The following is a 22,807-nucleotide window of genomic DNA, read 5'->3' as shown; positions in this document are numbered from 1 at the left end:
TTTTAGCTGAGTCCGTTTCACCACACTTCACGTGCGTTTTCCTCCTACGTCCTATGTTGGTACTGTTAATAAAGTCACGTTTTAAATATTGATCCTAAAAACAAATTGTTTGCCATCGAATCACACGATCGATGCTATTAGCGTTATTATTTTATTTTCGTACTTTGGTTGCTTCTCCAACTTGCATGCTCCGAGCTACGTAGCACGACGAAGACAGCAAATAGTATCGTAAAATGTGACATTGTTTGGTGATTTTTATTTCCGTTGATACTTGTACGATTTTATCTGCCGATATGTTCTGCGTTTATTTTCAATTTCACCGAGGACGAAGCAAATCGAGAAAAATTCACTCGAGAAAAACGTATTACACGCTTAGGAAATTCGGGAAACAAGGCACGATTTTGAAATTTCATCCACGCAACCTGGAGTGTTTTAAATAAACGAACACAGAACGATACGATGGCAAATTCATCGTATTGATAAATTGGTTGGAGAACGCAGGCAAATTCTTCGATGAAAGCAACTCTGCGACGGATCTGGCTCTTCGATATTCCACGCTAACAAATTAATCGCAACCTACACGAACGTATAGCTATCGGATAATAATTTGAACGTCGAAAAGCAATTTTCTATATTTCTGATAGAGCGTCACAATTAGAGAAGCGAAATTTTCATACGATGGTCCTACTTGCACGTAAAATGAAAACTGTTCGCGACGTCGCGCGTCCATTTAATTCAAACGGATATTCTTAGAACGAGCCCGGCTTAACGAGCAACTTTTTCGCGTTTCATTCGCTGTAAACCCGAGAACCGGACGTAAAACACAACAGCAGAGAGGCTCGGTTGTCCCGCGAAGAGACACTGTTATGGGGCGAGTTTCTTATGGGCGACCATTCGTTTGGTCGTTTCACCGCGTCCTACAAATGAACCAACTTGCAAGTTTGTACTTTCGAAGCGAGAAGCGGAATAAAAGCAGGACTAATGGCTGGGATCGTTTCGAAATAAGTGGATCGAGGATCCTGTCGAGAATACAGGAAGTTTATGGGGAAAACAAAGGAATGTGAGAAAGTTTAAGGAGAAGGGGGGATCTGCGAATGCACGAAACGCTTACTTTTAAGCTCCCCCGAGGATTCTGAAGCAGAGAGCTGCAAGACATTTTTCGAGAACTAATACTCAGAGAACGAGTGTGGAAAATTTGCGGAAATGAGAATTTCTTAGATTATTACGTGCAGAAATTATCAGATGCTCGAAGAAGATATGAAAGTTGTGGAAAATTTGCAAAGCATAGCTTTCGATGAGTAAAGATAGGTATAATATCTATACAACAAAGATATGATTTAAAATTTGCTGATATTGAACGTATGATAAACAATTCTCCAAAATAGCGGTACAAGTTCTAGCTGAGCTAAAAATACAAGCGACGCGAAAGTTAATTAAATCCCATTGTGAATGAATCAATGAAATTAATAAAACGACAAGCATACGATTTAAAATTTCCTTTTGACATATTAATAAAGAAAAACTATATTAAACAGAAATAACTGCATAAACGTGGGGATACGAAGTATACAAAATTTGCAAACAAATGATCGGTCAAAGCTGGCGATCAAAATTCCTGAAAATAATACGAATTTCAAATTTACGGAGAATAATATTCTCAGACGGAAGAGAGAAATTTTTGGGAAGAACCATGTCACGAGTTTTCCACGATGTATCAATCGGAGAGATGAATTACTCGTTGGCGAAACAATTCGTAATAGAAAAAAGTGGATAGAAGCGACACCATGAAAGAGAAGAATCCAGGCAATAAATCAGCTTTATTGTTACAATATCGAGGAGCATGTTTGTTCGAACGATCGCCAACCTATCTCTGATAAACCAAAAAGCGAAGCTTTCCTCGAGCAACGAAAATTCGTAGCAAAAAGATTCGTGGCATCGACGTCGAAAGAATTTCCTGTAAGATGTGACAAGGTGTAATTTACGTCCCACGCGTTGTCAGGCCAGTTGACACGAATTGGCACGAGCCATAAACTTAAATGCATCAATGAAGATTGGTGGCAATTCCCTTGAATAGAGATCTCACAACGGTCCACCGTCCGCTACATTCATCATTGTTCGCGAAAAGTAGAATCAGAGTTCTACATCTTCTCGGCCAGCGATTCTTATTTCCCTTTATGAAACTAGTTTTCATTAGTTTTCTGTCCAATTAGATTTTCTTCGTGTGTTACGAGTTCAAGGAAATTTTATTGTCCCTTCTTTGGTAAATGTTGGTTTATTTTATTTAAAAAAAGTAAGATAGATAAGAAAAGTATTTTTTCGTTTGTAAGAAGCAACTGAGGTGTCATTCTCTACCGTTTCTGTTTTTCCTAAGTGAAAGTTTTTCAACGATTTCGCTCGATCTCGACCTTCCATTCGTCAATTTTTATACGCAAATTTCAACCGTTTAGTTTCTCAAAATTTTAAACAAACACGATCTTTGATATAAGAGCGAATTATTCCTGTTGGCTACGTTGTATGCAAAATCAAAGTGTAGATTTTATATAGCAAAATGTAATAATATTACTGTAACCTAGATCTAAAATTACTGTAATTACTAAACTAAAATTCTATATAGCAGACTATAACCAACCTATTAACTTTTACTATAATCTGAAACTGTAGCCATCATAACCATAACCCATATGCTAAATGAAAAATTCAAATTTATATTTTCCCAAAATTACCCTCGTTACTATCTACATAATAAAATGCTAATAAAGCAAAATAAAAAATTATCTAAGAATCTCTGTTTCCTTAAAAATTGTACATCTCTTCATTTTTCGACACATCTAAGCTTGCCCTAAGGATCGAGTAATATTACAAGAAAACGTTTCACGTTTCAATTGACGTCACTGAAGAACAACGCAGTCTGTAGTTTCGAGGCTCATTGAAACCAGACACACGGACGACAGTTACGATTCGAAGAAATCTTGGAAAGAAGAGGCAAGGAGCCAATCGCCGGGGAAATGAACATGTCACGCTCGCCTAATTGCGCGCCATGGAAAATCCTTGTGCCGGAATTATGAAATTCATTACACAACCTCGTGTGCCGTGCTGTCGCAGACCTTTTATTAGTTAATAACACAAGAATTATGAGAACCGTCTCGTAGCTGTTGTACAACCCAGGGGAAAAAATCGTTTTTTAAGCTCCAGGAAACACGAACTTCCTGTTACTATGAAACTCTACACCTTGCTTTTCCTCCTTATAGTATATACGTATAGCAGTAGATCATCTCGAAAAGTTTATCAATGTCCGCAGAGAAGAAAATTTATTATTTTTATGTATTTTTCGTGAAATAATAATCTCTAACGGGGATGAATAATTTTTAAGTTCCCGAATCTTTTAATACGATTTAATACCTTTCAATTCTTTTTACCTGTAACTTTTAATTCCTTTTTTTATTGAAATTTTCTTGCGGAAGTAGAATTTTTTAGGTAGCCGTAAAGATCAGTTTTAACGGATCACTTAGTTTTAGGATCTTTTTTTTTTTTGGTGGATAAAAGATGGAGAATATTTTTAAATATTGGAAAATAACTTTAGCTGTAGAATACAGTAGGTTAAATATTGGTAAATTATTTTTGTAATAAAGTTAAACACCGGTAAATTTAAAAAATTGATCGTTTTCGCCTCGGTTTGCTACGTTCTTGGATTTTCGAAATTAATTTGACAAACTTGAAAGGTATTGCCCCTTCAAAATTTCAAGTTTCATATCCAATGCTATGTTAGAAAAGTTGACTTTATACCTACTAAAAATTCTTATTTCGTCCCAAAACGCCTAAAAGTTTCTTTCTTTTCAATACCATTTTACCCATAGGATGGAAAAACTTCCAAAAAGTCCAAGTTTCCCGATATTCGATGCTGTATCAGAAAAGCTGACATTCTACCGGACGAAGATTCTTCTTTTGTCTGGGAGACTAAAAAATTGCCCAAACACCAAAAATTGTCCGACACGCAACTCCGCCAAAGAGAGAAAAAGGTCGAAATTTCGGCCCAACCTTCTATCGCTCACCTCGTTGATTTTATTACAACGGCAAATTTACTTGGAAAAAAAAAGAAAGAAAATTCCAATTTTCAGTATGGCAAAAAATGAAGCCTAGATATTGCGCTTAAAATAGCCCATTTGTAATCATACGTTGCAAAGGCGAGGGGACAGAGGTTATTTCCAGCAAGAAAGAACATAAAATTTTGCAGGTCGTTTAATCCAAAGAAACCGTAGTAAAAAAAGAGTAAAGAAAAAGTGCAGGCGGAGGAAATCGCGAAAGCTGTGACGTTCCCAGCGCTGCCGTCGACGAAAAATCGATAGCGACAGCGGTTACAAGCGGACACGCATAACTACCAAAAATAACGAGACGTTATGGCGATCGTAAATCCCAACTTTCGTGTTTATCACAGCTATACTTGCTCTGTAAACCTACAATACGTGTATCGAATCAGTCGGGATTTTAGAAGGTTTGCCAGGTTGAAACTTCGCGTTATAGAGTTTATGTAGCTGGGAACATGGTGCCGACTCATCGTCTGTTGTGTCTCGTGTACAGATTTTGCCTGCTAAAGTTGAACACGTTCCTCTAAATAGAGTTTTCAGCTGGCTTAGTAACTTTATTTATATACATGTGTTATAGATTGCAGGCTGGCGGCCATACTGTTTGGAGATTTTATACTTCCATGCAATATCCTGTTATGATTTTAAGGCTTCAAACATCTCAGTAGTAAAATTTTACGAGGGTCCGTAAACATGTATCGTCTAGCGATACGTTCTGTAAGTAGAAGGAATTGCTGGAGGTGATGTTTAATTGAAAGCTATGCTGGTGAATAACTTAGAGACCTTGTTACGAGTATACAAGACTGGTAATTTTGCTCAAAGCATATTTATTGAAATTCGTGATACAGTACCAGCCAACGTTTCAACGTTCTGTTCCACTAATAAAATAATTCATGAATTCTGTAGGAAAGAATATTTCGTTTTTGTCGCGACAGCAATTGCTGACATTTTTCCATCCATTTTCAATTGTTTTAATCACAAGCTTCGATCACACCGTACAGAAATAAACCTTGTAGACTTGTTAAGCTCTGTTTGCTTTTGTTATATTTATTAGTAATATATCTCATTACGTGTATTATTAATCACTTGATTCTTTCGCGTAATATTTGTAAACACGGATCAACCAGAAATAACTGCATGGAATTAAAATGTGAACGCGCTCTAATTCCTCTAGGATAAGTTATCAACTTAACAGCTTGATAACTGTGATTAAATCCTAGTGAATTTTCAGTGGCAATAAGAACGTCGTAATTGTTCCTATCTCCTATTTGCCTCACACTAAAACAGATCTACATTTTACAATCCTGATAATTCGTCGGATTGAATGTTCTATTTACAACAGAGTCTCGTAACGAGGTACCTACACTCTTTTGAACCATAATCTCGACGCGGAAGTGCGATAATATCGCCATGATAGAAGCTAGATCTAAAGAAAAATATGAAACTTCCCGCCTCCACATCGAGATAAAATCAGTATTGTCGATCTTATTATCGCCTTGAACCACTTAGTCAATTTTTAATGGCTTTTATCGTGTAAAATACAAATACAATATACGATAAATTAAAATAAAATAATTCATAATAAATTATCATAATAATTAATGGGAAAGCACGAATACTTCATATATCTTAAATTAGTAGGTACAACTGTAACAAAAATATTAGATACTATAATTATTACATGTTATGTAGGTATATATATATATATATATATATAAATATTTATATATGAAATATTTTAATAATTCTATTCTTGGCACGATAATAGTTAATTCTCTTCGTTCATATTGCCTGAGACGTCGTTTGTTTAATTTTACACGAGATACAGGACCACATGGATCGTAATAAATCCTCCCTATAGTCATTGCCGACCTAATTTTACAGGCATAATCGAGCTTTCCATTCAGCTCGCTTAATGGAAAATTATATTGACAGTGGACGTGCCACACCTACGACCATTCAGCTTGAATCTAGGCTGTGGGTCCTTTCCCTCCGTGAAATTATCCATCCATCAATTTTGAATCTATTTTCCCACCAGCGACTTGCATTTCTCCTTCTTCGAGTCTTAAATTCGAAGAAACATTCTAACTTTGGAATATCAAAATAATGTTCAAAATAATTGTCACTAAACTAATGTTCAAACTGTTTGTCACCGAAATAATATTCAAAGTAATTGTCGTCGAAATAATGTTTAAAATAATCGCCATCGTATAGTTCGAGTAATTGCAAAATACTAAACAAATATATAACATGTTGGCCCGAGTATCGCAAATTTGTATACTTTTATTCTCCAATTTTCACAAAACTCCTTCTTCCAATTCTAATTCTAATTCTTCGTTTAGCGATTTTATTTCAATCTACCAATCGCAGCAATAATTACAAAGTAACAAATAAATCCACTCTATTCTCATCTGTATTCCATAAACCTTGGTGTTTTCTTCGTTCCCCTCGGCCTTTACAAAATTTCGTCTTCATTTCAGTTTGAAATTCCATAATTTTATATTAATTTGCTCTCATTTTCTGTTGTATTTTCGTATTTGTGAGCCTTAGGGAACATCGCGTTGCGTACTTTCCAAAGTGTTAAAAAGATGGAAAATTCTTAAAACTCCGCGAAGTCCGCCTTGCCAGTTATGCGTTAAAAACCGATCAGAAATCGCGAGAAGTTGAAAAGGTCGGGGTGAAAGCTCGTTATCGATCACGAGAGGGGCTGGCGTGCCGTGCGGTTGTTAAGGGTGTTTATCACCTACACGCTCTTCAGGGTCGCCAGATTTGTGTCAAGAACTCGTTCCTGCACTGGCGAAACCCGTGGAAAAACTCGTCGAACAGAACGTAAAACAGAGGAAGAATTCACGTGAGAAGTCTTCCTCAAGGCCGCTACGTTCCAATATAGCGTCAACCGCTGCCTCTTCCTTCAAATCCTCATTTTGACTTCTCTTATTATTGTTTCACGGTGATTGATCGATCAAATGGATCTTTAATTTCTCGTTTCTTCGAACGATACAATTTTTCCCAGTTTCCAACTACCGTCCGGTTATAGATGACTATAAGAATTTCGAGTATAGTTTACTCCAATATTCCAATAATTCAATAATTCCGATATCGAGTAGCCTAGCCATAAGTTACAGCCAAGAGAATATCTTCGCGTATCTCGTTTATTTTACGTATTTGTCGTTGTATCGGAAATAATTGAACGCATTGCGCTCAGTAATGGTAAAGAAATTTGTAGGATCAGCAATTGTGTAATCACAATCTCGCGCAATCAGAAGTTGCACAACCAGAACTTTGTATAATTAAAAGTTGTGTAATCACGAGAAAAAGAAGAGAAGAAGACAGTGAACGAGTCGGCGAACACAGGTGGCGGACCGCTTAATCGCATGTCACTAGGAAAATCAAAACGTAGTATTTCTGCTAGAGGCAATAATCCTGATGATCCTTGCACAACTTTAGGCGAACAGTCCATTGGAAATAAGCCGGGGCCTATCTAGTAACCCTTTAAGATTATATCCAACCAAGTATATTAAATTCGATCCACTTACTGGCCTTAATGCTAATGCTAATGCTAATGCTAATGTAATCGATGCACAAGCTCGGTGGCGCTTACCTACCACACGATGCGAGTCCATTAGAATCCAGACGAGAGCTGTTGCTTTGCACGAGACAAGAGGAAGAAATATTGATATTTTAATTTTTACTAATTAATTCCTCCTGTATCTACACTTCAATCCCGCGTTAATGCGTAGGGTTTATTCTTTAGACAATGAGATCTAAATAATGAAGTGGCGGGTCTCTGTTAATAAAATTATTATTCTGTGTAATAAGTATTCTGCAATTTCAAAATTCAAATAGATGTGTCTGGTCAGAAGGTGGTTTTGAAAAATATAATTTTTAGTATTTTACAAATATGTATCGACCTCACGTATGTCGTCTGAAATTGTACAAACTGTTGTTATATCCTTAGTTTCTTTATACGGTTCTCTTACTTAATATAAACATAGATAAACTACTTTTCTGCTACCTGACAGCATTGACCTGATTTAATCAAAGCTTGTAGATACGCCTTTTTAACTCTGAATACTTTTGTCAGGCTTTGTATATTTTCAAATAATTTCTGATATTTTAAGCATCTTATCTACCAATATTTAACTAGCTCGTTTTCTTTTTATCAACATCTAAAATATTTTTCATTTTCTATATTCTAATATTCTAATTCTTTTATATCAATAATACTATACAATATTAGTATTAGTTACATAATACAGTATCAATGAATATTAGATTCACTTATTCCAATATTGCCAATATTTTACTATTTGATGGACTCGTCCTCCCTTATTAATATCCAAAATATTGTTTCACTATCTAAATTCTAACATTCCAATCTTTCAAAATACCAGATCCATCTATTCGAATGTCCGCAATATTCAATTAATATTTGATCGCTTTATCATATTTCATCAGCATCTCCGCGATCATCAAGCGCATCCGTCAAATCCACTCACCTCTTCTTACGATCGACGTAGTATCGACGCGAATGTCGTCGAGGACGATATCTACGCTTGTCAATATACGATGTAAGGCCAATAATCGCCGGTTCTTTCGAATCACGTCTCGAATCGTCACATTCGCGGTTATCCTTCACCGTCGAATCTCTTCGCGAGTCTTCCTTCGGGTCCTCCTGTTCCTGCGACCTGACCATCATCCACACGAAGAAGAAGAAGACGATCATCGTGTTCGATCATTGCCCCCGTTCAAGCTCGTCTATCAAACACATCGATCGTTCACCGTCTCTATTTCACCTTTCACGATCACTTTTCAATTTCATTATCTTCACCGTCACCTGCACTCTTTTTTTCTCGGCAATTTCTCGCGGCTTTATTTCATATTTTTATTATCACGATATTTATCTTGCAAGTTTGGTAATTTTAAGTTTTCGAAGTTCGTCGACGTATTGATCGATCGTTAACGATCGATTACTACGATCCGGGGTGGATAGTTGCTTTTGGGTTCTTCGTAATTGAAATTCAGTTTTGCAAGAGGTTCGGGCAAGATCGATGCAAGTTCTCTGTCGCGAGAAATTGAAATTGTTTATGGTTAAAGCGGATCGTTGGATGAATCGTTTGTTTTAACTTTGGTTCGTCGAATATGGAAGCTTTGGAAATGGAATTTTCATTAGCAACAGATAGAAATTGAGAAATATCTTTTGAAGGAGGATCTTTTGAAAATTTCCTAGTCTCCGTTTTAACGATGAATTTTTATTTTCTTATTTCTCACGGGAAAAGTGTTTATTTCTAATTCGATCTCCGATCGCCGCCACGGTAATCTACGAAAGATGATTTCATTTTTCGAACTTCTCTGACTACGACTTCGAGTCGGACGAGGTAAACAGATATCATTAAAATTAATTTATAAATTCAAAGACGCACAGAGCCATAAAATATGTCTTGCCCGTTATTGTTAAAGATGAAGCATTTTATAGTATTATCGAGCTTATATGTGAAATTCGTCGGAATAGAAGACTGAATTTTACAACTCACGATTTCCCTCTCACGTTTGCCTTCGACAAACACATGTCGAGCTATTTCCTCTCTCCGGACCGAAAGTTAACATCCTTTCGTGCGATTCTTCATGACAAATGTTTGCTCTGAAACATCTCTGTCAGTTTCACGAAAACACACAAAAATTCTTCCTCCATCGAATATTCCTATCAAGAATGCATATTTGATGATCTCGAACGTTTCTTCGGTCCTGGCGATTTTAAGAATAGATGACGGTCTAATTCTTCTTCCAGAAAATCCGCAACACGAAGAACGCTGCGCATTTCTATAAAATTCATTTCACAGAGTCTTGCGCATCGCCCATTAAGGCCGCGCGAATTATTGTAATTAATTCAGAACGTTGATTGTTACGTAACCGAGAACAAGGTGCCTCCAATTAAGAGGAAAAGGTGGACGCCAGGAAAATATATTTTCCAAATAATCGACTAACGCGATACAATCGTCTGGCAGAGAACAGTCTCGCCGGAATTTGCAGATTTTAACGAACTTTTATTACGAGGACGATCCTGTCGAGTGTGCTTCAACGAAATTCGTGAAATTAAAAAACCATTCTCTCGCCATGTGCCTTTTCGCGTTACATTTCACCTCGTAATATTGTTTCATCTATCGCTGATGTATTTAATCGTCGTCCCAGTGAAATTCAAGCGTTAGATGAAAATTTCATTTGTATCGTAACGTGTGTTAAAAGGAAGGCAGAGTGATTTTTAAATTTACAAAACCCTGAGAATGAATCTAAATTAGAGATGCGAAGCGATTCATAGAGGAAAATGAACTTTCATCATTTTTTAACCCAAATCTTCGATCTATTCTAATTCCTGAATTCTTTCTTCGAAAACCAATTTTTAGCAAGCAATTTTTAGCAGTAAAATTTTAAAATGGGAAATCATTTTAACAATCCCGTGGCTTCGATTCTACTTTGTCCAAATAGTTCGAGGAAAGAGATACGAAGGAAATAAAGACAACTTGATAACGCGACGCATTTATTCGCCGGATTTAGAACAAGAACTGTTCGATACGATTCATGAACAATATTTATTGTTTGATATCTGACGACAGCGAAGGAAACGCGTGTCCGCGTTTTTCATTCTCTTCATTGAAAAACCGCAGGAAACCGTGAAGGACACGTGCTTATGGTTGTCGATTCTCTACCTATATACTTTCATATGTACCTATATACTCTGTGTCTACGTTGAAACGACTGACAAGGTAATCTTTTGTTCTATAGTAGGAGATAGTAGGATAGTGGAAAGAAAACGGAGCAGAGAAAAGTAGAAAAGGGGATGGAGTAGTAAAATAAAATACCAAAACAGTAAAATAAAGTACATCGAAGAAAAATATAACACCGAAGAACGCACATTAGAAGGAATACTAGAGAATATAACATAGTACTCGTGTAATAAATTAATATAGAGCGGTGTGCAATAATTCGGGAGTAGTATAGCGCTACGCTATAGTATTATGCTGTCATACAACAGAATACAATAGCTGTACACACTGAATGCAACTACGACACTTGCATCACGATGATGCAATAATAATTATCAGTAAGATAGCGTACGCCTACATTTGTGTGCATTTTGTTACGTCGGGTGACGCTCTACCTAGACCAGGCCACACATCGCGGGCAAGATGGCAACCAGATATCCGCAGGTCCTTGCTGCGTACCCTCAATAGTCTTAGAACCTATCATAAATCTCAGGAATTTTCTAGCTAAGATCCTTCAGACCGAACAAACATCTCTTTACTAAATCGTTTTCTAAAGGTTTATTGTTTACTACGGGAAAGTTAGTTTTTTCGCGTATGATGCTTCCCATTAGGAACTCTCCCTCGGGGGTGGTTAACACCCCTCCTCACCCAGCAACCTAAAAAATTAACCAATTGACAGCGAAATCCTTCCCTCGCTCTCGCAACGAAAACTTGTCCTTAACAAATCAGCTTTTTTCCTGTCATTAGACCCATCCATCGCAAGCTTCCTCCGCAGCATCATCTTTACAATCTTAGCAAATCGATCTTGATGCATTTTTTCAACCGTCATCATCTAAGCGCACCTCGCGTACCCCACACTTTGTCTATCCATCGAAACTTAATTATATCTGTCTGGTGAAGAAATTGTATGAATAAATATTAATTTGTACCTGTTAAATCAGTGTAAAATCGTTTGAACCAGCCCTGTTATCGTAACAGAAGTAAGGGGATCGATCAGTTCGTGGCGTCGATTATTTAATCGTAATTTAATTTACGACGAATTAAATTTCATTTACGACTCTCGTTGACGTGCTATCTGGCGATCGCGTCTCTCCGCAAACGGTCGAGACACGTTTCATGCAACAAATAAAACTTTATGAATGTATTATTTAACGATAATAGCAATAGAGATTAAATTTACGAATTCTAAAAATATTAGACGGTGCAAGTTCGATCGAACTGTTATAAGATCACGAATCACCATGAACCTCGATCTGACGGATGAATGATTTGACCAGTCGAGGCGTTCATGTAGGATATAAGCTGATTCCTGTATATTGGCCTGCACAATAGGAATGTCACCGTCCGTGACATTTCTCCCGTGCTATTATTAACAAGACACTTACAAAGAAGCATCAGACACCCTCCGCGGAGTCGATTACGCGCTCAGAAACGCTTCCTGGACGATTCTTGGCCCTTTCGGATCGAAATCTCCACAAAGAAGATAATAGAACAGGAAATGGTAGTCCTTCAAAATAAACTGGTATTTTCAGGGAAATATGTGCTGATAATTAGGAAAACGATGTAAATCTAAAGCTCGAAGAAGTTGACTTTCCAATTTATTTCACATTTTATCCTGCTACGTCACAATGATATGCAACGAATTTTGGCATGAAAAATATTTCACTCGAGTGAGACACTTTCTCATAGTCACTGGCACGTTATATCGCACTATTTTGGTAATTCCAAAATTCCATGAAACGTGACGTTCAAGAACCGAGACATTTATAGGTGGTCTCTCCGATCCACAGATATTTTCCAATTTACCATTTTTACCAATCTCGCATATTTTCAGCGAAATTGTTTTTTTTTTTTTTTCTCTTTTGCGGTTCTAAAATTCCATAAAATGTAGGCCTGGGAAAGCTCGGGGAATGTTCACGAAGAGCAACGATATCCAGCAAATAAACAATAGCGCCTCTCTGATTAATCTCGTATTTTCAGAAAAGTAGGCCAATTTCTTTTTTTTTTTTTTTTTTTTTTTAGTAATTTATAAAATTCCACGAAATGCGCAGGTTTGCGAATGTATGGATCACAGAGGGGAGAAAAGATAAAGTAAGAAAAGAACAGAGTTCGTACGGTGTAGACGACGCCGATGCAGTGTGAAGAAACGACAGTCTCTGCAACGTATGGAGGTTATCGCTGAGGGGTTAAAGGAGTACGACGAGAGCGATTGCTGCGGCACTGCTATCAACAATTTTTATTTATTTATTTTTTTTATTCGGGAGTAGTTTACAATCAATTCTCATTGAGAATTATAAGTAAATTATTCTGACGTGGTACTATAACACCAATAATAAATGATTGTCGTATGTTTGATTCTGGCTGAATCTAACGTTTAAATCTAAAGGATGATGTCTTTTTAGCTTGCGAATCCGATTCGTCGTGTCAAGTAATCGAGTAACTAGCGGGTTTTCGTGGTTGATAATTCTCATGTTATATCTATTATAAAATTTCGATATTTCTTCGCTGTTAACAATGAACTGTCGCGTGGAAATCGACGGTTGCCGACAGCAGGTAGTTACACGGCGAAGTGCGATTTAACACAAAAACGCCAGAAACTGCGTGCGACTCTTAAATCCGCGAACCGTTACGATTCATAAACAAAAACGAATCACAAGAAACGTAGAAAGAAATCGCATCCTTACGAATAGCGCGATACGACTGGGGAAAAGTACGTTTTTCGCGGCAGAAGCGGACAACTGTTTTTGAACGTAATTAAATCGGATTTACGAACGAGAAGAATGAAAACCAGTTCAGATGTTCCTCTTGTTTCGTTTTTAGTTCTCATCTCTGGAAAACTACCCTTTTAGTCGGCACACAACTAATAATAATAATAATAACAATAATACGTAGGATACAGCACGGTGCTGCACGTAAATAAACAAAAGCGTCAAAATCGCTCTCTTTCGAGTAAACTATCGAGATAAATAAATAAGATTTTCACGAGACTCTAATTGGTGGAGCTATGTCTCTGCGACATTTTTATACTGATAATCTTTCCTCGCAACGGTGCCGAGATTATTATTCCTATTGTTTATTTTATTTAAAGCCGTTTTATTAAAGCCGGCTATCGACGACTTAGTCAGTCAATAATCTTTTGTTGGAACGAGATCAATGTGAGTATGTACTTAAGATTATCGTCGACGTTATGCTTTTCCCCGTCTGCGTTGTACACAGAGCGCTGCACGACTGTGCGAGACAATGTGGGTGATTGATAGTATCACATTGCAGATGTCACATTTTCAATGATATTTTCCAGTGCGTACGTTATTGTACGTATGTGTCAATTAAGCGTGTCTTCATCTTATCCACACTATCGTGCTTCGTTCTTTACGACTGAACTCTCGATTTATCTTCAAATCGTAGAAGCTACGGGTCAACTTATGTAGCGAATTTCTATCGTAATTTTGTCATAATACGTTCCAGTCGTGTTCGTGTATTGCTTCGATATCTTTTACAATGTCAAACGACGCGTTGCACATGGAACAGTGATTTGGTTCCTCTGAGGATACGATTTTTAAAGTTAGATCGAACAGTTCATTTTTCTTTTTTTTTTTTTTTCTTTTCTTTTTGGCAAGGGATCCAAGCTAGCGACAATTTTTTCGCCGGAATAATTTATCGTACGGAAGAAAGGAACCACGTGATCTAATCGACTGTTGACAACTGGACTGTGAATTTTTCTCCACTTGATAGGACATTTAAAATTGCAAAAAGCAGGAGAAATGTAACGTAGGGTACAGTAGAGCCTACTTTATAATATCTCCCTGTAACGGGTGCCTTTTTCCGTTTCAAATATTCCATCGTGGTTCTTATACAGTGTGTTTCGTTCGATCGAGTGAATTCTGAAATTCTCGTGAACGAGTCTCCGAGTAAGAATTTGATACGAAAGTAACAGCGTTCTAAGCATCGAAAGAAAATATCGCAAGTGCGACGGAATTAGCGAAAATACGCGATGTTGGGAAAGCCACGAGGATCGCGGGCGGATTAGAAACGAAGAACGTGATATTGAAAGTTATCTAAAGCACGTAGATTGCTCAGATGCTGGCAACAGTGGAGAGACCGTGCATATACTGATGCAATGCGATGGTTTCGTCGCGATAAAGGCGATAATAACGACGATTTTATACAAATGGAAACAGCAAACGAAAATGGTAACGGAGAGGTGGTTCCTCGAGTCCAAGCATTCGCGCCATTGGAAAAAGGTCACCGATGGTTCAAAGTACAAAAGGAACGTAACTCTATGTTGTTACTTACGTTGAGAAAATTATCGGAAAAATTGCTCTAAATGGGAAACTAGCGTAGAAAGATAGGAAACTGAGGACGGGAGCAGTTGAAACGCGTTACGTTACACGAAAATTGTACGAAAATTGTGGCAAAAGAAGTTTGAACGTACATGGAAGATGTTCACTGTAATAAAAACTGGATGAAAGAGATCGAAGTTGCCTAATACTCTTGTCAAGTAATAAATCGAATGAAAAGAACGCGCACAACTCGGCGACCTTGAGTGGGCATAAAAATGTATCAACGACAGAAATTGCGGCCAACTAATAAAGCCATTGATCAGCTTAAGTAAGAACATCAGATAGGCGGCAGTTCTCCCTGATTCAAAAGTACGCGTATTAATTTTATTCACGATTGGAATATAATGGAGATCCGTAAGGGCAATTTTCTGACCCAGTTTTACCATCGCGGGATTATATTGACCCAATGTGATATTTGCCAACGTCATGTATCGTTGATCAGTCGAAAATCATTGTATTTACATTGTAACAGAATCTATGTATTTGCATTGTATCTGTTCTATTATAACTGTGCGGAATAAATACTGTTCATTTATGTTTCCTTTTTAATTTATTCGTACGTACGATTTATCGAAAAATAATAAATAAAAACCTGCTGATTTCTATTCCTATATAGTTTTTCAATAAAGCCATTATCAGAATTGGAAATATTGCATTATGTATGCAGAGAATCACACACGAAAGTGCTACGAAAACGAGGAGCATACCAAGTGGATCCAAAACGACCCATTACGGGACTGCACGTCGATAGTCCGAGGATTAAAGGGCGCAAATCTGAGAAAGCCGCGCTTAACTTTCTCGATTAACTGTTTGCACGTGATTTGATGAGAAGATCGAAAGACAGATGCATATCCCGTGCATCACGAGAGAACAGTGCAGCATCTTCATGGCTCGCGCGTTTTTAATTATAAATGATATAAATTCAATTGAAAAATTCCTCCATTCATCTTAATCCGTATCTATCTGAACAAACGAAATTTCATATCGGACAAGCGACTGTTCCGCTGTCTGAAAATTCCTTTATTCGAACAGTTTTGTCTTCCTATCAGTTCGAATAAAGAACAGTCTACTGTACTTGGCGTGGTATTCAGTGGATGAAACAAATTTCAATTTGTTTCGTTAGGCTGGCAAAAACACGATAACCTACTTATTTTCTAATTTCCCCTAAAAATGAAACGCATCCCGAGAGAATGTTTCAGAGCATCTTGGAGAACAGAGGATATCAATCTTCCACTTGTGAATTCACGATGAAACTCTTCGATTCTTGTTCCCCACACAATTCAATAGATTTCGTCCAATTGTCGTCGATCAATCGTGGACGATTAAATCGCGTGCACGGGGCCGCGGGTTCTTTTAAATTAGCCTCGGCATTCGGCGAAGATTCTTTGTTCTAGGCTTAAACGAACCGTGACTCGATCGCTAAATATTGACCGTAAGTATCCGGTGCAAGCGTAATCGCATGACGTCATCCTTTTTGCCGGAGAGTTTTCGACGCTGGATATCTCAGACAGAGTATTAATATTTGTGAAGCACTCGCCTGCGGCTTTAATTTTTCCGGATTTTTCGTCTCAGACACAGATATAGAAATTTGCGTTTTTCAAGGCTTTCAGTTGCACGCAAGTGTAGAACGGCGAGTTCTATTATCGAAAATCAAACAGAAATAATACGTTGCCTTCTACGAGCTTTCTATTATTCCGATAAGTTCGAACCAATTCTCTCGGTTCCACCGAGCTATTACGAATAATCCCAAACGTAAATAACTAAACCAGAGTAAACACAAATAACAGAGCAAATAACAAAACACAAATATCTGCGAGAGATATCTAGAATGTTAAAAATATCGTCAAACCAAAAAAAAAAAAAAAAAAAAAAAGAAAAAAAGGAAAAAAAATCTCTGCAAATCCAACGGCACGGTTTTTCCTCTAACCCACTACGGTACGTCAAATGTCGTATGTCAGAAGACGCGACTAACATTCATCTCTGCGAGCTCATACAAAATTCATACCCCTCCCCATCGATTTCTTCAGCAACTCGCACATTTCGCTACGACCCGTGCAAACTCCCCCTATGATTTGCTTAAAAAGGCAGTCGCGTAGCTGGGGTGCATCATCGGTGCGGCTTCCAACCCACTGCAACCCCCGAATTATGAAGCCCTTCATTCTAAATTCGCGTGGAGAGAGCGAGAAACGGTGGTCAACTGCGACAGGGATTTTTCAATGGGTCCCTCGATATTCCCGGCGATCGATGGAATCCATTACGAGAATTGGAATTCCACGCTCAACAAGTACCCGGGTGAAAACGGGTTGTCTAGCGTGGAAGACTGGAATCGTGCGTGGGTTATCGATTTCAGGGGCTGCTGGATCGATCTAGTTTCAGTGTCTCTCTCTCTCTCTCCCTCTCTCTCTCTCTCTCTCTCTCTCACTCTTTATCTCTTTGCAAGGATAGATAACGAAGAGAAGAACTGGGACGATGGGGAAAAAGAAATGAAAATGGTAGGTTTTTAAGAGACTTGCAGGAGACAGTAAAAGGGTGTGGATTTAACCCTGTTACGATTCTGGAAATTTTTATACTTCAATTTTACTCTACTTTTCGCAAATGAAAAACCGTCTGAGCGAGCACAGACAATTGAAACGGGGAATTATTCGCACTAACGCGGACTTGTTTTTCCTATTTGGTACAAACTGCGACGATAATTTGTTCAATAAGCTGGAAGAATATAATTGAGTCGAAAATGTCGGAAAGAATAATTTCATACCTAACGAAGATAGAATTAAAATTGCAAGATCTCGGTAAAACAAGAATCGTCATTTCGTCGTCAATCGTAGATTCGCCTCTCTGTAGCTAACGGTGTAAGCGGCTGAATTTTCAATGAACTTAACGAGCGTTTGATAAAACGGCCAGGCTCGTGGCCACGACCTTCCTCTCTCGTTCACGTGAACCACACTCAAGCAAAATTAACGTCGGGCTGATAAACATCCGATCAAGCCGCGTACTGTTTATATGGTTGCAAATTTACGAGCAGAAATGAGGGCTCGTCGATTCGCGATCCAGTTTCATGGAACATTTTCATGGAAACGTTAACGAGAGAGACGAACGTTCTCAATAATTGATGTTTTCATTGAAAATATACACAAAAGAATCTGTTATTTTCATTTAGTTTCCTAAGATGATTTGACGTCTGGTATACCGTGATTTACGTCTTTCGTTTCAAATTTCGAAATAACCAATACTGAAATGCCTTGTTAAAGTATAGATAAAAGATCCTTTTTCTAATCTTTCTTTTTTTTTTTTTTTAATTTAGCAACGTTGAACGATTTTACGCGCTTTGAATCTCAATTAAAAATCTCCCCCTCTTTTTCTATTTTATTTTACGCAGCCTCGATATATCCGTTGTTCATTGAAACAATGAATCGCAGAATCGTTGTTTCGGTATTTCTATATTGGCAAAGTGATTTCATGTGTTTCGAGTTCTAGTCGAAATGTTATTCATCCTTCTGTATTATTTTTTATATAAACCGGTCCTTGCATTTTTCAACCGGTCCGATTGGATCATTTTTAGCGAATGCGATCACCGAAAATTTCACGTACGAGATGTTATCGTCCAGCGACAACCAGAAGGTTAATTACGATGTTCTAAGAATCAGATATTCGCGATATTTTGTCTTTCCACCCGGAAATGAACAAAAGGTTTCTTTCTTTCAATTTGCTTGCCTTTGCGATGCGAGGTGGCGTGTTTAAAATCGCGGTGGAGATTTTCCTAGAAAATTCCATTTCTATTGGTCAGCTATTTTTTATTTATTCTGTTGTGCGCAGCAAAATAAATATATCGCTATTATTTATATTATTATAAATATATTTGAAAGAATAATGTGAAAGAAAAAAAAAAATTTCCGAGTCACGTGAGATATCAGCGTTGAGAAAATCGTTAATTATCGCATTAAAATTTCATTACTGCGCTAGACGTGAATTTTAATTCTCCGACGATAACGCATTAACTATTTTCCATATCTGTCTAGTCGGAATGAGAAATGAATCATATTTATTGTAATCGGAAAAAACGAACCAACGGATATATTCGTAGAAGAGAACAATGAAATCGATTCTAACTAGTCTTAGTGCATGGTAATAAATTACCAGAGCGAAAGTAAACGTCAGTATTACGTCAGAGCACAAAGAATTTTTTGTTACAATCTCGTTTACGACGACTGGTCATCATCACGTTACGCAATGTATACTTGTTTCACTAATTGAACAGAAACTCAATATTCGACTCACATAACTGTCTGAATACACATTTCCATATCATACTGTCTATCTACCACTTTTTAAACCTTATTGATTGGTTACTGAAGATTTTTTAGTTATTAATTTATAATATCTTCCTATTAATTAATTAGCGAGGGTATTCACAAGATCTGCCTCTTTTTCGCACGTTTCAATTTAACGGAAGAAGATTTTAATCAACATAGAATTGCCGATTCAGTTTGATAAATTGGAACGGTCGAAATAAAATAAAAAGTTTCGAAGGTGCGGATTGTGAGGTGTAAATTATTAAAAGAAGAATCGAACGTGAGGAAATGTATGTGGGCAAAGAACTAAAAATTTAGTTTAGAAAACCCATACAGAAACGAAGCGATGAAAGAATTTGGAAAATTTTCGCAGCTCTTAAAGAAGAAGGATTTCCACTTTAAGATGAGAACAAAAGGAAAACGATTGAAGCAAATTGAAAAGGAATTTCGAAAATATGCGCAATCTGGAAGAATCGAACGGTCTCAATCGCGTTTCCAAAATCTTCGAAAGATAACGAAAATCGATTTGGAAGGTCCAAAAAAGAATCTGAAAGATATCGCCAACGTGTATAAACGATTAAATGAAACGGTACGTTGAGAGGGAAACCTGGTAAAAACGAAGATCAGTCGAGTCCTTATTTAGAAATTGTAAAGGACAGGAAAATTTGGAAAAGTAAAATTTACAGTTAAGAGAATTGCAACTTGTGTGTCAATAGACAAAGGACAGCGCGCGAGTGAACAATTGGAATGGGTAGAGAACGGAAATGGCGAGAACACGTTCCACGACCGCACCAACACGTGAATCGAGGCGAACTAAGCGCATACGACACGCGTTCATGATCACGCGACGCTAGGCGCCGCGACGCAACCTCCGGCGCAAGCACACGCGCCTCTTGTTGCACGCCTCGACGCCGGAAACCAAGCTTATCTTTCTGCTCTCGACTTTCTACGATTCCACCGACGACCGTTCTACTTTGCAGCAATCGATCGTTGCAACTTTTCAGTCTTTCTTTCCATCTCTTACGCTATCGTCGAAATTGTTAATTAAAAAGTACGATGACGCGCTTTGAATCGATATTAGTCTCCTTATTGTTTGTGCGTGTGTTTGTAGTTTTGAGCGAATTAATTAATAACTGGACTATGGAGATTTATGCAAATTTATGTTTTTATGAACACGTGGCTAAAGGAACGTTTGTTTAATCTATTAAATATCGTTTAATTATTTCCCAAAGTATCGATTATTGTTTAATTATTCTGTAACGTAACAAGTATTGTACAGTTATTTTCTAATCTATCAAATGTTTCTAGTTATTTTTCATATTTTCGAGGATTATATTATCCGTTGCATCGTATTGTAAAATTCTGAGAATTTTGAAAATCTATTAAGTAATATACCCGTTACGATAAGTTCGATTAAATGTTCCTCGGTATTTCTCAATTTCTAATAAGACTTTCTGTTTCTATATCCTCTTTCGTTTATTTTATCTCGATAATATTAATGGCAAGTTTCGTGAAGGTTTAACGATCATTTTCACTAATACTCGAATATCTGGCATTAATTTCATGTTACGTGGATCGTTTGGTAAAATGGTCACGAGGGTTATTAACAAAATGCGTTATTATTATAACGAAGGGATATAAACATTTACGACGATATTAAATTGTCCCCGTTTGTCCATTATGTTAATAATGAATAATAAGTAACGATGCCAATAAAAACTTTACGTGCGTTATAATTATGTTCTGATAAAAACTGGAAATCAAATATTTATATAATATTTATATTATTATTCATTTCTTCTTCAATGAAAATTTAAGTCGAACTACGTATAATAGTGAAACAAAGTTTCTTACAAATTAACGACGTTAATGCAATAATATTCAAAGAGCCAATCAATCTGATACCCACGTGCTCTATACCGTGTACTTTGCTAATAACCCGTTAATTTAACGTCCCTTTAATTTTTAAAAATTCTATATCGAATCGAAGTATTCGAAGGATCGCAAATATTCAGTAAGAATGGAAAATTTGGACGTACTACGATTATAATTATCATATTTTTGTTACTTTTACAACATTTCTTACGACTATTCTTATTATTATCTTTTTGGTTAGTTTTATAACTACAAAGTTCTGCAAATATTAATCTTCACCTTTTTTCTAATCTAAAGTGAAGATTAAATTCATCAACTAATTCTAAGATTTATTGTCTTCGCCGTTATTTTTAATATTCTAGCAAACTAACCTCGTTCATAACCACAAAAATTTCTAGTAATGGCAAGTAGCCATTCCTCTCCTTCGAATCTAACGATAAGATGAAGGTTAAGTTCCAAATTTTCCACTCAATTGAGAAATTCGATATTTCTGTTACCTCGATTATTCATTTCAACCATAACTTCCAACATATTCATAAAATCTCCTCGAAAAACAATTATTCACCACAGTCATTCGTCACAACACTACTGTCGTCGTTTGGGATATTTTTATTTCACTGCACTCACTCCACTCGTAGAATCTACTATTCCACCTCAAATGAAACGACAATCTCAGACAATATAAAACTTGCGCGAACATAATTCTCAAAAAAGTTACCGGAACGTGATATTCATTTTATATTCGCGCGATAACTGTTGCACTCTGAATATGCACGAGGAAAACGCTAATCGCAAGCGAGATGGACTTTGCCAAGAAGATGCGTGTCCACGTTTGGATGATCATAATTGTCGGTCGCTTGATTCCGAAACGAAAGTAGATCAATCTGCATTATGACTTACGAGTTACGAGGCACTGTCGACGCGAGGACGAGGACAAACTAAGAGGTGGCTCGGAGCGAAACTGTCGAGAATTTGTCAGCGAGAGTGAGAAGGAAAGAAATCGATTGTCTTGCGATATCTTCGCGCGCTTTAAATGCGAGGCACCAGGCCCGTATCGGCCGATCGAAGCTCCCTGGTCTTTCCAAAGATTCGTTTCTAATTTTCTAATATTACTTTTCTTCTTATATTCATTTACCTTTATATGTAAGCTTATTGTTTTATTATTTTCAGTTGTCATAATTATTATCAAGTGTTAATAATTAACGATGTTTATATACAATTAATAGAATTTTGTCACGATAAGATTTTGATGAATTCCAGAATTGAAACAAAATACGATGTATATTTTTATACATATTAAATAGAAATTATCATAGTTAAACATCTTCCTACCATTAACGTCGTCGATTATCTATTCATGGCCACGTATCGATTTTTAAATATCTTTAGAACACGCCAATGGTACAAATTTCTCCGTAAAATTGTATTTTTACGTTTCGTGTCACGATGGAATAAAAGAATCA

General features: G+C 37.0%; 1 protein-coding gene across 15 annotated transcripts in view; it reads right to left on the bottom strand.

The window, feature by feature from the left end:
- Positions 1-22,807, bottom strand: part of LOC122576262 (cAMP-specific 3',5'-cyclic phosphodiesterase-like) — a 357,163-nt gene that overhangs the window by 100,621 nt on the left and 233,735 nt on the right. Inside the window, exons 1-2 of one of the 15 annotated variants that reach the window (XM_043746288.1) lie at positions 21,842-22,228; positions 8,579-9,141 (exon numbers count right to left, since the gene is read on the bottom strand). The exons of the other annotated variants lie outside the window; for them this stretch is intronic. Coding sequence (XP_043602223.1) covers positions 8,579-8,805 — 227 coding nt within the window. The 5' untranslated portion in view covers positions 8,806-9,141; positions 21,842-22,228. Of the gene's footprint in view, positions 1-8,578; positions 9,142-21,841; positions 22,229-22,807 lie in introns of those variants that run through there. 15 annotated transcript variants of the gene reach the window in all.

The sequence above is a fragment of the Bombus pyrosoma genome, linkage group LG16, assembly GCF_014825855.1.
Source record: "Bombus pyrosoma isolate SC7728 linkage group LG16, ASM1482585v1, whole genome shotgun sequence".
Lineage (NCBI taxonomy): Eukaryota > Metazoa > Arthropoda > Insecta > Hymenoptera > Apidae > Bombus > Bombus pyrosoma.
This window is presented reverse-complemented; position numbering and strand designations above follow the sequence as displayed.